The sequence below is a fragment of the Rhopalosiphum maidis genome, chromosome 4 (genome assembly GCF_003676215.2).
Source record: "Rhopalosiphum maidis isolate BTI-1 chromosome 4, ASM367621v3, whole genome shotgun sequence".
Taxonomy (NCBI): Eukaryota; Metazoa; Arthropoda; class Insecta; order Hemiptera; family Aphididae; genus Rhopalosiphum; species Rhopalosiphum maidis.
In genome coordinates this window covers 1,525,289-1,543,261 of record NC_040880.1, presented here as the reverse complement: position 1 = coordinate 1,543,261, position 17,973 = coordinate 1,525,289, and the positions used below count along the sequence as shown (strand labels likewise).

The 17,973-nt window shown below is 27.6% G+C and overlaps 1 protein-coding gene across 4 annotated transcripts in view; it reads left to right on the top strand.

The window, feature by feature from the left end:
• The window catches only part of LOC113550421 (four and a half LIM domains protein 2), an 88,781-nt gene extending 74,305 nt beyond the window's left edge, over window positions 1–14,476 (top strand). For 3 of the 4 annotated variants that reach the window (XM_026952233.1, XM_026952232.1, XM_026952231.1), the window contains exons 6-10: window positions 3,749–3,949; window positions 4,045–4,219; window positions 11,814–11,983; window positions 12,948–13,134; window positions 13,769–14,476. In XM_026952233.1, coding sequence (XP_026808034.1) covers window positions 3,749–3,949; window positions 4,045–4,219; window positions 11,814–11,983; window positions 12,948–13,134; window positions 13,769–13,926 — 891 coding nt within the window. In that variant the 3' untranslated portion in view covers window positions 13,927–14,476. The remainder of the gene's footprint in view (window positions 1–3,748; window positions 3,950–4,044; window positions 4,220–11,813; window positions 11,984–12,947; window positions 13,135–13,768) is intronic. The other variant, XM_026952234.1, reaches the window with a different exon arrangement.
• Window positions 14,477–17,973: the final 3,497 nt, after the last annotated feature.

Here is a 17,973-nt window from a genome sequence, read left to right as displayed (position 1 = left end):
AATATACCTATCTACAAACAGAAACATAAAAATTATTTATCACTCAAATATTTGAGAAAAATTTATTTTCACGAAAAAAAAATGATTTTTATTATTTTAAATTGTTGTAATAAAACTTCATTTTTGATTAATTAAAATATTATTATAGTGTAACTGAAATTTGTTTTAAAATTGTTTTGACTATTACTATGCTGTTTTATTTTTGTGTATATACATACAAATATTTTAATGATATTTCATCAATAGCTTTAAAATATTAATATTTTTAGACGTTCTTCTATTGATTTATTAGATGTACTGGTACAGGTGTACCTACGCATACTGATTTTTTTTATTTCTTTATTATTTGAATTATTACGTTTATACGATTAGCACTTTTATGACAATATTACACAATTTGATTAAAATATTAATTTTTCGTTTTACTGGTTTTAAAACATTTAATTACATACCAACAAAATATTATCTGTATTAAATAGTATTATTGTTTTATTGAAAAAGTCAATCTATTTAACAAATATTTATTCAATTTTAAAAGTATGTTTATTTATTTTCTAGGTTAGAAAATAGCATTTAGTACCTTAATAAGATTAATCTATTATAGGTCAGTACTATTTTCGTAATAAATTAATATGTGACAACTATTTTAATTTCAAACATAGCACTCCAATTTTTAAAACAAGCAGTATATAATTAATATAATTACCGTTGGCTCGTAGTAGTCGTAATTTTTTTATGTCAAGTTGTAAACACGCTCAAGTTAGACAGATTTACAAACGACTTCAAATGACATAAACAATATTATTATTGGTTACTTTTTATGGGAACTTCTATTGCGGTTAATTATAACTACACGCATACCATTTACCTATCTAGTAATTAATAAAATACCATCTGTGTATAGTTATGAAAAGAATAACAATTAATCGATTTTTATATGATACAAATAAAAAATATAATGGAATAAAATGTTTAATTAAAATTATTTTTATAAATTATTAATTAATTTTAGTGTAAAAAATAAAGCATTCAGAATTTAAATATATACTTCGATACGAATAAAATATTGAGATTCTCACCAATCACATTTTATGTTTATGAGTTCGATGTTTATATATTAAACTATTAAAGGGTTATTCACTTCTATATAAGACGGTAGAAAAGCCGGTGGAAAGTAGATATATTTTTTCACATTTTTCTCTTCATTTATTATATACGCTCTCTGTTTAAATATAAAATGGTTTCGGTCCATAAATTTCATATTCGAAATAGACCGAGATGCATTAAACGGTGAATAGGAATTAGCTATTAATATTCGGCATGATCGTAAAAAATAAAGTATAAATGCTTAACACAATACAACAGAATTGTTCGTTTAAAAGAATTAAAACCAGAACAACGCCTGAGATATATAGAAAATATTCTATATATTTGTTGCTATTCCTGATTATTTTTAAAAATATTTTTATACTAACCATATATTTAAAACTTTATTTCTGACATGTTCCACTAAAGTTCGAATAATCATGGTTAAATACGGATTAGCAACACATTGCGCCTTTTCCAGTAATAACTTTTCTGCATTTACTCTTCCTTGCGTAAAATGCATTTAATAATTTAAAATAATATTATAATGCATGGTGTACCTATACTGTAAATATTATGCATTTACTCCTAGTGTTGCATTAAAGTTATCATGAATAAAAATTAAATTTTTTTCATCCTGAGGATTGATGAGTCTATAGTAGGTAGGGTTTTTAGTTCTGAATGTAACAAAGAATGAATATTTGTATAAGAAAGTATAATATTTATTGTTGAAAAAATAATTTGTGGGGTAGTAAAATAATTTAAAATGTTTTATGTGGTTCCTCTATAAAATAAAAATTGTACGCAAATAAGATAGTTACGGGTAAAGTAATTAAAAAAAAAATTAAAGTGATTTTCAAGAAAAACGTTAAAAATATCGAATTTTTAGGTAAAATCTTAATTATTTGTAAATTAAAAGATATTCAGTGTAGATATTTGAAATAAATTTAAATACTAAATTTATCAATTAATAATCAGTGCGTTAATATTTAAATAATTTGTAATAAAAATTAATAGATTTAATATATGACACTATTCCACGGTTTATTATCTTTCTGAACTAAAAAAAAAAAAAGAAACGCTATCAAAATATTAATCAATTATTTTTGATTGTGCCTTATGATATTATTTTTGATATTGCGAATATAGAAATCTGTAGTTAATTAAACTTTCATAAAAATTGTTTTGCGACTAAATATATATTTTAAACTATTGTACCATGGACAGTCAATGTAACACTACTGTGTTATTATAGTTAAAATAGTAAAAAAATCCGAGCGTTTAATTGATTTTATAAACGTCTTTTAAAGTGATGATGTTGGTTTATTAATTTATATGTAGTTGAATCAACATTTATTTTCAATAAAATTAAATAAAATAAGTTTTACATACTACATTTATAGTATATACACGTTTTATTGTAAATCCAACACTAGATATATATATGTATTGTATATGTGTATGAAAACCTCATAACAAAAAAAAATAATGATACCTATTCATTACATGGATCTATTTTGAATTTGTAGTATACTAACTATCTAACCAATATTAATATCGGTGAAATATATCTTAACAACCAATTATAATGATGCTAAAGTGTTTTCATTAATATATTATTCAATTATTGTTCAAACAAAATGTGGGAAAGTATGTTATTCATAACATCTAGTGTAATGATATAGAACACTCGGTATTGAATCATTGAGGCGGTCAGAATGTTTTTTAGATTTAGGTTTATGGTATCTATATCATATTTAGCTTATGACAACATAGGTTATTTTGACAATTTATAAGAAAATAAGAATTGATTCTTTGAACTCTACGACCTCGATGATATTGTCGCATTTGAATTTAAAGGTCATACGATACGACCAATGTACGAGTAATACTACGATCGCGTGAAAAGACTACATTTTATGCGGGCGTGGTGCCGCTTATACCTATTTGTTGGTTTGATTATTTTTTTTTAGCAAATTGTTCAACTCTTGACATTTTCTAAAAAGCTCTAAAAAAAGAATTGAAAGTGCGACGACTTCATTAACTTGAATTCAGAGTTAACGAAAGTATTGGGTGAAATTGATCATACCAATAAATGAAACAACATAATACCCCTCGTGAGGGTTACACACTGCACTTAAAGTCTAAAAGACCTCTCAGGTCTCTAAGCCCAACCACAGTTTTTGTTGAAAATAAACATGATGGATGTTCAGTAATTTAGTAAGGCTCAAACAATCATTCTTAAAATATTATTTTAAATGCTTCGACAAATTACATTACATTTAATCTCCAAAAAAATATTATTAATCATACACACATTTTTTAGATCTACTAAACATTACTAATTCAATGAATAATAAACCGGCGATTAATGTATATGTTAAGCATTGTGCTGATATATATATATTAGACTGTTGAATCATTGTGTGTTTGTTAAAATATATTTTACTATATTATTCTTTTCTAAAAAATTCTCTTTTGAAATTAGTGGTTCTTATAACATATTATTATACGTTTGTATAATTATTGATCTATGTGGTATTTTTATTTTAATAAAAAAAATGTATGCGAATTTGCATAGTTGAATTAAATAATCTTTTAAAAATTTATAACTCGATGATACATTGTTTTTCGTAAATTATATAGTTTTTTTTTTTTTTAGTTAATTTTCAGCGGAGAATACACCAAGGCTATGAACAAGGACTGGCATTCCGGTCATTTCTGTTGCTGGCAATGTGATGAATCGTTAACAGGGCAGAGATATGTGCTCAGAGACGATCATCCATATTGCATCAAATGCTACGAATCTGTATTCGCCAACCCGTGTGACGAATGCGACAAGACCATCGGGATCGACTCTAAAGTATGTCCGTCGACTTCTTTGATTCATAAGTCGAGCATTCAACTCTACATAACATACCTATGTAACAATATCATATATTATGGTTTTTTTCTCAGGATTTGTCGTACAAGGATAAACATTGGCACGAAGCTTGTTTCTTGTGCAGCAAATGTCGCGTCTCGTTGGTGGACAAACAATTTGGATCAAAAGTAGAAAAAATCTATTGCGGAAACTGCTACGACACTCAATTTGCTGCTAGATGCGATGGTTGTGGAGATATATTCCGTGCAGGTAATTTATGTTACTAAAATAAGGTTAATTCTATTACAAGTAATCGCGTTGGTACTGGGTTATTATAGACATAAAAACAAATCAACAAATTGTATTTAACTGGTGCATAATAATAAAATTAAAATTAATTTTAAAAAAACAACGCACGGGGTTAAGTAAATCTAGGGTTCAAAATTATTAGTAAATTATATATAATATATAAATGTGTGTTTCCAACATTTTTATATAAAATATTTAGTCAGCGTTTAAGCTTTTTTGCACATAGGATGGTTATTGTGTTTAGTTGTATTTTTGTATCAATTATAATTATCTACTACGATTTCTTGGCGTATGATGTGATAAAAGCGCATACCCTTAAGATATTTTCGTATAGTCATGTTTCTCGAGACATCCCTTATACTGTCTATATTATATATGAGGGGACATGATTCATTAAACATTTTATTCAACTCACCTCGCCCCTTTAATTTTTGAATAACACAAAATATATTGATCGGGTTGGTCAATAACCATTAGTCTATTAAATATTTTCTAAAATATAGTTGACCATTTTTCGCAGAAATCGTGTCGTTCAAGCTTTCTTATACTACGTAACCTTATAGAATCTTATATTGCCTGTTGTGTTCGTCTAACGCGACTTTCGTTGTCATAGTTATTAATATCATGTATGTTGTAGATTATTGTTATTTTTTTTCATATAAAAATATCATCAGACGATGTATTTTACTATTATTACTATTCATTAGCAATCTCTTATGTTGTACTATTATGTTGTTTCATTGATATTGGTTCATATTTTTGTTATTTCATTATTGCATACATATAATACATATTCGTTCAGATGTGTTTATTGTTTTAGTCGTTTTAGAACACATTCACTTAGACACGTTTCTTATTCGATTTTCGACGATGAATGCAAATTCACAAATATATTATGCTTATAGATCAATATTGTACTTTCGATTATTATTTTGTTATACTCTTATTTTAAAGTCTTAAACCGCATAATGCTGAAACTTGACATGTTTTACAGTATATATGTTTTATATAAACCGTTTCTTTTTTTTATTTTAGATGTAAAGTGACATTTGACAATGTACTGTTACACGTTTTAAAAAATTAAAATATTGTTCAGAAGAAAATTTTCTCTACGGAAGTGCATCAAATTTGTATTTATGTTGTACTACTATCAGGACTTCAAACAATACCCCCTTAGACTGAATTAAATTAAAAAGTTATTATATGCTCTCTTTTTTGACGTCCTACACGACGGTGATGCGCCAACATACATTCGTAAATCTATCGGCTGTAAATCGTTAAAAAAAACATGCACGTGGGAGCTGTGCTTGTCAACGTTCTTCGATCCGCGTCTGTTGCGAGAGTGAAAAAATACACGTCGACGCACGGCACTGTGCGTTGATTAAAAAAAAAAACACCATTCTTATATTGTATATGCACTGTAATGGTGCAGGTGACATCATCGTCCAATATTGCTGCATCATTAACGTTTTATGTATTTTCTTCTCGATAAGTCGCGTGTGTCCAAGGTCGAAATGATAAGTCCACGCGGTTTGACGTCCGCCGTAGGTACATAATATTTATTATACGTATTGTTGTGATCACGGGTGACATTCCGGCACATCGTACTTAAAACGACTTGATTATTTCAGTGAAATGTACTGTTTCCGTTAATCCAACGGGTTAGGTTTCTAATATAGTAAAATTCCACAACATAAGCAGAATTTAGAGATAGCGACATATGCAGGAACATGATATGCTATAACATATGTATAAGTTACTATTAAAAACACATAAAATATCAGATATAAAGGCTAATAAGATTCTTATTTTGTATCAATTCAAAAATATTGATCAGGTATACTATTTCTTATTAGTTTGTCATGCAGATAATTATATTCAATTATAATAACTATTTTATTATCGTAACACTATATTATATATAAACATACATCTTAAAAAAATATTCGATTTTGATAAACCGAAACTAAGTTCGTGCGTGAGCTACCCTATAGCGGTCTACAAGGGTTGAAAAAAGAAATTGAACATCCTCCTATGAGTCTTAAAAAATATATTTTGTAATTGAAAACTTATTGTTTTTAAGTCTATAGAGTATAAAAAAATAAAAAAAAAACATTAATTTTTATAAATGTATGGGTTATTTTACCCATATGGTCGCGTATATTAAACTATTGTAAATTATTCGTTAGTTCAATAATTTACAAGCTGGACATGACATTACCTCGAAAATGTCCTCATTTTCATGTTTGGTGGTGGACATTTATCTTATAAATATTAACCTATAGGTACCACATAGATGATTTTGCGTAGTGGAATTTTGCTATAATGTTCGTTGGATAGAATGACACAGTACAATATACGGGTATCACTTCCTACGGGTTGACGTATTGTTGTAATATACCATGATGGATGGTAACTAATTTCTGGTCATATTATAGGTAGAACCGCCTCTAATAATGTCGACCACGGTTCCTGGTTCCGACGTATACGAATTTTTATCCTTTATGAGTTTTTGATCGCTCCCTCTCTCCACCCCGCAACAGAAAACGATATCTGATGATGGCAATACCGATATTATAATAACACAATAATAATAATATCATTATCTTCATGCGATGGTTGGAGGTGTACCTGTATCAATATAATATTATATTTACACCGTGGGCAGGTCGGAAAGGTCACCCGGTGTCCCGGTGGCGGTGGGGCGCGCGCGCTCGAGGGGGGAGAGATAGGTACATCAAGTATATTATTACGTCCGGACTAGGTTCCCGTCATCGTTTGTCACGCGCTTTTGGTTCAGTACCAGTGCAAACATGTCCGTGGACGTAATGACCAGCAAGTTCGGTAACATCACGCTGAAGACCAGCACGCCCAAAAAGGATCCGGGCGACGACGATGTGGCTATTCTGTCGTCATTTTTACCGGAATACCTCATGAGTCCCGCGTCCATAACGAAAAACAAGGCGTTCGAATGTTCGTTGAAACGAGACTGCAGACTGGGAGATCCCAAAGCCACCCCTCCAGGTAGAACCACTATATAAATACCTACTCGTTCGACTATTAAACTGCAAGCAGCCGCCACTCCATCATATAATTTATAGTCGGACAAAAACTGATCTTGACGACCTTTGATGTCACGACTCGTAGCTTTTTGATCTTTTTTTTTTAAATACAATTATTATTATTCTCGTTGATTTAAATTCTTTTTTCGCTAAATCAGAATGCAGCTTGAGAAATCTGCAGTGTTAGACAATTTATAACAGGATTTATTGAAATACAATTCTTAATCCCTGCTACAAATTTTTTAATTATTTTTTTTTTTTGGCCATCAATTTCGTGCTACCTATATAATGCATGATTAATCAGTGTATTTTTTACTACGACTAATTTTACTAAAATTAAATTTATTTTTGTATCTTATTATAATATGACGTATGAAAATCGCCATATATGGTGGTTATAATAGTCTTAACCATCTGTTTGCCGTACATGATTGGGCACCTAATATTATATTAGTAATAACATTTCACAATGTATGTATATAATGAAATTTATATTAAGTACATTTTTGCTTAAAATTTACGATTCTCTTCACTAAAATAAATACTATTATGTTCATTGATACTTTTTGAGAGATATCCAAACTTAAATATGTATTTTTTTCAAATGCATAAGACAATATATACATTTTGTAGTGCCTATGTGTTCATTTTAATACATATTTTCTTTTTATATTAAAAAATACTGAGAGATGGTGTAGTGATATACTACAGTTTTATAGAGTACTAAAGGATCAAAGGTTACTCATAATTTGTAATACACTAAGTTCACTTCTCAAACTTAAATTTCTTAAAAATGCAAACTATTTTTTTGACAATACAGATTTTAGAAATAAAATTTTGCGTTGGACTATAAAATTAATACTATTGGTTTCTATTTCAAAATGTATTACATTGCATTCCGGAAAACTTTAGTTGTTGCTGTAACTATTTTTTTTACAATTTTGTTCAAAATTGTATCATATTCAGTATCGTTAGGTAGTAGGTACTAACTTAAAATTAAGTTTTTATGGCCATGTTTATGTATAGGTAGTTTCATAATCTACCATAAAATTACCGTTAAGAAATTATATTTTTATGGGTAAAAAAATATCGAATGGCTGAAATCTTTAATGTGCCATTAAATATTTGAAACTTATAATGTTATTAGTATAGGTATATTTTTGTTTGTATTTAATAGGTAGTATTTTTAATAATTATTAAATTAAAAACCAACTGAAAAAATTCGTTTTATTTTTTCACTATAAATATGTATTTCTAAACAATACTAATATTTCGTGTATAAACAAAATTACACCATTGGCAATTGTCGTGTATTTATTTACCAAAGTATTATTATGGTTATTTTACTACCTATTTTTTAATCTATAATAGTTAATATTTTGCTATTAGATACTTAGAATGTATATTACATTTTGTATTATCAAAAAACACTTTCTTTGAAAACAAAATGCCTAACCGATCGTTTTTTGGAGATAAAACTTCTTTCAAATTAATTTTAGGACATTAATCGCCCATATAGGAGTGGCGATTTTCAGTTGTAATCGACTGAATTTCCTTTTAGATGCCGATCGTAAAACCTTGGTGTGCAGATTTTCAATATCTCGAATCAACGGCGAGTCTATGGTCCCGTGGGCGTAATTTGCGTCCTTACCATTGTCTCCGTTCGTATACCTACGTTACATATATCCGTTGAAAAAACGTAACAATCGCAGCGACCATCATTATCGTACATAATATCCGGGGGACAATAAATACACTTAACCGATCATTCTGTTTGTTTATACTTCGTTAAGCTTGCCAGACCGTATAGGATATATTTTTTTCAATGGCCTTGATCCGCATTTTAACATAACTCTAAGGTCGAGTCTGCGAAATTAGATCCCGTGGATGTTGCTAAAAGGAAATAACTGGTACTAAATGGTGACGATAACTGCAGATATAGATATTAAATTATTAACTATTATTATATTGATCGTTTTATACTGAATTTTGTTATTCTTATTATTATTACGATTTTATCACCCTCATCGAAAAGGCTCGAAAATTAATAAGAAAAAAAAACACTAGCCCATATATGCATACCGTTGTGACCTTTCGTAAACCGTAACGATTATTATTAAGATTGTATACGCCCCGACGCGACACTCAGTCGTTTTGGACTGCAAATAACCGACATGGAAATTATAGTCTCGGCCAAGATGGTAAAATATTGAATAAGAGTGCAACGTTCACAACTGTTTACTGCTGTTGAGATGAGTAACATCTACAATAGCGATTTAATTGATTCACCCGTTCGTGGGTTTGAATATTATTTAGTTGATAATAACGGTCTGTAGGCGAATATGGAAAGTGAGAGCGAAAGAGAAAGAAAGATAAAGAGTGCTGTACGAGAGAAAGATTAAAGGTGATGTGGATGTTTTAACAATTTTATTCGATGGGCAAATCAACTATAAATTATGCATTATGCGTATTGTTACGTGTAGTGTGGAATCCGGAGAATTTTTAAGGGGGGATTATTTTTGTTGGTCACAAATTTTAGTAATTTTAAATATATTATTATTATTATTTATTAAAATTCTGTACATTTAAATTTCACAAATTGCTTTTATTTGATACTGAAAGCATTTGTAAAAATCAAATAAAAGCATAAAAGAATTATATATTTTTACATTATATTATTTAATTTAAAAATATAATTTGTTTTTACAAACTAGAAAATATACATTATTTTTTTTAAAAATATTTATTAAATCAATCTATACATGAAGATATTTTTCTTGTACATAAACCGATTGCTTTTCAATGAACTACTGATTTCGATTTCGCCTTCGATACTTATTTTCATAGAATATCCCAATGTGTCTTGGCCCAAATTTGATAAATATAGTAAATATACATTTTTGAAACTTTGATAAAAATTAATTATATTTTATTTAATATGATTGGATATGTTTTAGGTATTTTGAATATATGAGTAAAAGGTTGATAATAATAATAAAATCTTAACGATTATTGTACATTTAATAAATATATATCTTGTTAACTATTGTATTTATCGGTTTCCGGGGGAAGGAGGGTGAATGAAATTATTACTAGACGGATATTTACCCCCCGAATTTAACATTGTATATACGTGTGCCGGTTCAAGACAGTGTACAGAATAATAAGACGTGTTCATCGGAAAGTATAACTGGTGAAAAAAAATATATATCTGACCGTGGGACGACAATCGTTTATTCCGTACATTTCACTCCGCGGCACCGTGGGAGCGAAGGACCCGCGGAAGGAAAAATTTCGAGAGCGCGAATCGGAATTGTTTCCACGTCCTATCGGTTTAAGCGTCATCGTTGCGTGGGCATTCGCGAACAGCGGTGCTGCAAATACGATTATAAGTAATGTAGTGGGCGATTCTTGTTAAACACTATCATAAGGATTGATTTTTTTCGCTAGTTGTCGAATATTTCATACAATATACAAATTAAGTAGCTACAATAAACATTATCTATCCATGTGAAGGAGGAGGAAAGATCAATGATATGTTATAATAACCTAGACAATAGTTATGTATATATACCAAAGTTGAAGCAGAGCATAATATAGACAGTGAATATATTTTTTTTTAATAAACGAATAACATTGATTAAAAATTTGTTTCGTGATAAATAATAAAATCAATTTTTTTTAGGATTTGAGTATTTTTTTTTGAAAAGATAAATACCAAATTAATCAGACATTTTTATATCAAGTATCAATTATAATATGTAAAAAAATAAATAAACATTTTTTATTAGCGTATTACTAAGGGTGTTGTACTAACCTAACCTTATATTTGTTTTAATATAAATATATGGACATTGTTTCTGAAAACTAATTATACCAGATTTTACAGCAAACTACAAAAGATCTAATTAAAAACTCCTTCATATAATTTTTAAATATTGAGCTAACCAATGTGCACTTATAGATTTAAACTATAAAAACTACACTTATAAATGTATTATAATTTTTAATGCTCTGAAAACTTAATTTTTAGATCACATTAAGATAGCATACTTTCTGTATTTAAGTTTTTGTAAATATTAAATAAAATAACGTAAACCACAAAAAAAATTTAGGCATAATAAAAAATTTTAAATAATATTTTATTTTTGATTATAATAAATTTATATTTTTTTTTTATTTTAATACTCTCTTTCTCAATTGATTTTTCATTTATATTTGAAACTAAAATAATTAAACGCAATCAAGAAACGGATTTACTTGCATTTGCAACACACACAGCATTCCATTAAAATTTTGTCAGAACAATGAGACCGAAATTATACTAAAAATGATACAATATTCTGATTTTATAAATGAGACATATTTAATTAAATATTATTACAATATATACCTAGTACCAATATTATGTTATATAAGTTATAATAATATACCATCGACGTCTTGTGATGTTTCACTTTTATTCATATGCATTTATTTTTTTCTATCCTCAGGAACAAAAAAGATGGAGTACAAGACCAGACAATGGCACGAGAAATGTTTCAGCTGCGTTGTATGCAAGTCGGCCATCGGCACTAAGAGCTTTATACCCAGAGACCAGGAAGTTTACTGCGCTACTTGCTACGAGGAAAAGTTTTCGACTCGATGCGTTAAGTGTGACAAGGTACTGTGTGATACAATAATATTTAGTTATATTGAAACAAAGACATTTTTGTACTACAAAAACACTAACCCTATAACTCATTTTTTCCAGTCGCTCGATATTATACTAAAATATATTATACTGTAAAATCTATTTATTCATACGTATTTTGGTTCTATATCACAAAAACCTTCACACAATAATGCATTATATTCTAACATTTGTTGAATACGTATAAATTAAATGTAAAAGTACATTTTTTTCTTTTCATTATGGTTAATTCAGAAAAAAATGTATATATAACTACGTACGGAGGCGATGACTTGGTGAATTACTCCGCAAATAAAGCTTGGAAATTCACTGGTCTTGCTTATGACTTAATGAATTCTTGCGTTTTTTAACTTTTATTTTTTTCCCTTTTGTATACCACCAGATACACTGTATTTTATTGGTAAAACTTGATTGGCTATATCTAGCTATATATAAGTAGGTGTATATTTATACCTTTAAAAATCAACGATTGTCTACAAAAAAAAAGATAGGTTGTTAAATTAATATTGACTCGATTGACTTATTTTATTTCATAAAAAAAAAATTAAATAGGTATACTTTTATACTTTTGTTTAAAAACAAACATTTAAAGCCACCACAAGATCTACTTATATGTTAAAAAAAAACCAGCATGCAAGTGGATTTAATTCAATTTTATTTTCGTCTGTCATCGGTTTAATAGTTCCTTCTGAAACATATACTGATTACTATATTAGTTTCTAATGTTTCTATTGAAATAACGTGTACACAGTTTATTATATTATAATAATAAAGTTGGTGGATGACCGTGGAATTTTAAAATTGAATTAAAATTCCTTTTTTTAAAACCTTTTAAAATAGTGTGTATTGTAGTCTTCACTATAATAATTAATAACACAATATATACCCAAATATTATTATAATTACCTACTCCGATGTTATTTATGTGCTACAGATTATTACTAGCGGTGGCGTGACATATAAAAACGAACCTTGGCACAGGGAATGCTTCACGTGTAGCCACTGTAGCACATCGTTGGCTGGACAGCGTTTCACGTCCAGAGACGAAAAACCATACTGTGGAGATTGTTTCGGAGAGTTGTTCGCCAAAAGATGCACTTCATGTGTAAAACCAATTACAGGTACGTACTTATTGAAACTCGTGTCACGTATTTTGGGATGGTCCTAAGTAATGTAAGAGAAAAATTATATAAATATTTTTGACTCAGGAATCCTCTCTTTTTTTCTCACAAGAAACGATTTAAATAAAATTAATAAGTAATGATATTCCTATACCTCAAAAGAGTAGAAACAATACCAAAATAGTATATGTACAAGCAAAGATAGATAAAACACTTCTACATAATATTAAGTGGATGATAATAAATTTTCTACAGCCATGCAAAGATTTAAAACGAAGATATGGTCCACTTTGTTTGTATAAACAATTTAATGTAGATTAAGATATAAAGAAATTATGTTAAAATAAAATAAAAATATTATCGATCAATAATAAATTACACGAAGGTGTTTTTAAACCATCTGGGTAATCATTGTAGGGGCAAAGCTGATTGTTAAAAAAAAAATAGAGTTCAAGCTCCCGTTGATGGCGTAATTGCCTATTTGTGCCTATAATTTACACTTATCATAGTAATATAATATTGTATTACACCTGCTTAATAGACCGCAGCTTGCAATACTTAACGAAATAAACGATATAATATTTTATAAAATGTATAATATTAGTATGCGTCTCATGCGTGTTTTGCCCTACAGGAATCGGTGGCACTAGATTCATCTCGTTCGAAGACCGACACTGGCACAACGATTGCTTTATCTGCGCCTCCTGCAAGACCTCGCTGGTTGGCAGGGGCTTTATCACCGACGCCGAAGACATCATTTGCCCGGAATGCGCCAAGCAAAAGCTCATGTAAACACGGCCGCACCTAATCAACACGACCACCGCCACCACCGCACTCCATCATCGTTTGACTATACGTTATGTTTACCAACGCCGTCTTAACGTTACTATATTATATTATAATATAATGATGCAATACACATAAGAAAGAAATAAATTGTCGAAAAACAAAATCTATCGTATTTACGGCTTACGCGAGGCACTCATATTATAACCCATCACCACATTTATCGATGACGACACAGAGACAGAAATATTCGTTTGTCCGTTTAATATTTTTATATCCAACCTCCGGCACCGGATCCGTGTTATTTATTTATTTGTTTATTTATTCATACGTTTTTAATGTATTGACACGTGTGCCTTAACGTTTCTAAAGTATATCGTATCACTATATAGAAATGTATTAGATATTGATAAATATATATATATATATTGATGTAAGCGTAAACCCACATAATATTAATAGATAGATTTATATTTATTTATACATACAACTAACAAAACAATTATTACGAGTATCCGTAAATAACGTAAATACTTAAAATTGTTAAAAAAAAAAAAAATAATAATAATAATAATAATAATAAAAAATTATGTAGTTCACTAACCCCCCAGCGTTTGAATATTATAACTATAGCTATATATTTATATAAATTATATATTTATTTAAATGTAATTTTGATTAAGTTATACCAGCATTTAAGTTACATAACCACCCTTGTTAATTTATTACTCAAAAGTATTATGATTTTTTTTGTGATTAACTAGTCAGGTCTTGTTAAAATGTTAATATAAATATTATAGATATATATTATACTATAATAACCTTATATTTTTCTCCCTTTAGGTACATACTGTACATTTATAACCTTATCTATACCGTCCCTATCCCTAAAGTCCTTCAATAGATACAATGTTGCCTATTTTATCTTACAAGTTAGAGTACAAGGCACTTGCAGTGAATTATCCCTTAATGTACGTTTTTATTTTCAATATAAAAATCAAGCACAGTGCTGTGAAACGTCTTACCTTATACATTTTAATCATTAATAAAATAAGGTGGGCTAGTAAGTTTATACCTTACACGTATACATATATATATATATACATATAGTATTATATTATACAATGTGTAATCAACTTAATTAACCAAAACTCGGCTAACCGAATTCTCGAAATCTGTTTCGACACATACTCTTAACTTACATAACATTTACTACCTATTTTAATACTATACAATAATTATTATTTGTACACGATAATATTTCTGTTAAATATATCGTTTTGTAGTCTATTTATTTTAGTAGTTAAAATTGTATTGGTGTTATATTGTCGAATATTTTTACCGTAGTAATTTTTATAATAATGCAAAAACTATAACTATAGAAGTTATTACAGTTGAATCATTTGGTGCTATGATAATAATAATGATAACAGTAATTATAATATTATTGCTAATTGCGCACTAATCACATTGTTTTTTAAAACAATTTAGTGTAGACTTAAGATATATATTTTTTTTTTAAATGTATACATTTGAAAATTTTTAAAATCACATTTTATGAAAATATATTACCTATGTTATTTATTGTTGACTCACACAAATCTATTTTTTTTCTTACGCGATATTTTCAAGTCAGCGTTTCATTTATAAAGATTGTACTTTTTGTTTGAATCAATATTATGTATACTATATTTATTTTGACATGGGCACAAAAAACATTTAACATTTTCAAATTATAAATTGTTTAAAACATTTTGTCTAAAATAAAATGCTCTGGTTTTCTGATTGGAATAAATATTTTTTTCGGTTTAAAAATCACTTTAAACATAAATAATATTGAATTAATATTATATTTTATATAACTGTATTATTAAAAATTATTTTATGTTTGGACATTTGAATAATCTAATTAACTTTAAAATTAATTATTGTATTTAATTTATACTATCAATGCATATTAGTAGATATAGTAATAATAAATAAATAACAGTAATATTTGTCCAGATGTATCAGTACTAATGTGTATGATAATATTATATTAAATATTGAAACATGTTTTGATAAATTTAACTTTGCTAAAATAATAAATAACTATTCTGGAATAATGAATTTAAAATAACTGACAAGTGACCAACATATAATCTCTTTAATTGTGTGTGTTTCAGTTATATGATAAAGAATAATAGTAATATTTTACATGTAATGACTTACATGAATTATAAATGAAATAAAAATTCATTTTTTTAAAGATATTTTAATATATTTTCATTTTCAATATGCTTTTCTTAATCACGAATTTTGCTTAAAACTAAAGATTAATTAACTTTTAATGTCTTCTATAATATTTTCGCCGACAAAAAAAAAATTGAAATGTTAAATGTGTACAATATTATTAACAGGTTGAAAAGGTTATTGAAAAAGTCCAAAATATGATTTACTATAATACATTTTAAAATATAAGTATTTATTGTAATAAACACATTTTACAAATCACATACGTAATCATAATAATATTGTAGTATTGCATTGTTGTAATATTGTAGTATACGAAGGACATAAACATGTTTTATTGGTAAAATTTAACTAGGTATCTCTAAAATGTTTAAATATATCTAATCCAGAAACATTTTTTGAATGCGACGACTAATAACGCATAATTTCAGACACTGAAATAAAATGTATATTTTGGAGATTACTGAATTAAACATAATGTATGAATAGTCCAACTTCATGGTATATCATTCATTTTAGTAAGGTTAATTTTAGTTATGAATGAACTAAATATTTTCTTATTAAATATGAAACACATAAATGTCTTCTATTGAAAATACCTACAACCTACCTTAACACTTGACAAATATCCTGGAAGAAAATTATCTCAATATTTTAGTGTAGGGTTCATAAATAAAAAACTACAAACTTGTATTATCATAAATAATAACAAATAAATAATCAGCGACAAATTGTCATAAGAGACAATTTTACTAATTATAATTATAAAAAAATATTTTTTTAATAAATTTTAATTTTATAATATGTATATTTGTCAATTTTTTTTTTTAGTTATAATTATGCTTAGTAGTTAGTATCGATTATACTATTATAGTTAAAACTATAGTATATTTGAGCTGGTGATGCCCGTCCAAATACGATATAAAAATAAATATGAAACGGTTTTGAGTAATCGTTGAGCTTTGTGACATTTCTCACCGTTCTTATTTTTGTTTTCTATTTTTAAATAATCGTTGTTAATCACGTAACTTCGTCAACCGCCGCAAACTGGTTAGCGTGGTTAATTTGTAATTATTTACTGTTTATTTAAATCTGCTGTGATATTTTTTAAATATAAGTATCAATAATATTGCTTGTACCTACACCTGATTAATTTATTTTTCATGTATTTTCACACTAATAATAATATTATTAATTCTACTTTGAATGCCCGAATTCGTTGTCTTTATTTCACATTCATACTAGGAATTCATGTTTAGCTTCCTTAGTTTTAATATTATAATTAATTGGTTTATTATCAAATTTAATAGTAAGAATATAATGTGTACTTGTACGTGGATATTTTAAAATTTTTAATATCCGATCATAACTTGCATGAACATTAAAATATTTTATAAAAAAAAAAAAACCAAATAATATTCACTGACAATATTTTTACCATTAAGTTTTTAAGAGGAACAATTTGCCCTAATATTAAAATTAACGAAGCTAAACTTTATCATGTAAGTGTTAAGGCGTAATGTAACGCACTTATAAGATGAAGAAGACAAAACAATTTTAATTTAATTATCTTTTAATTATTGTACTTTAACTTGAGTATTCAAATAAACACTCTTTTTACTTTTAAAATTTAGGTTTGTTTAAAAAAAAACGGATTTGATAAATTTAAGACTTAACTACAAGTTTACTTTCAAATTCTTTTTTTGATTTAAGTCCATTTAATCTTAATTAAAAATAAACTATCAATTTTTTCTTACAAATGAAATGTCACAGGTAATACAGTGAATCGCGATAGAAAACGATCAGTTTTAATAATTGTTT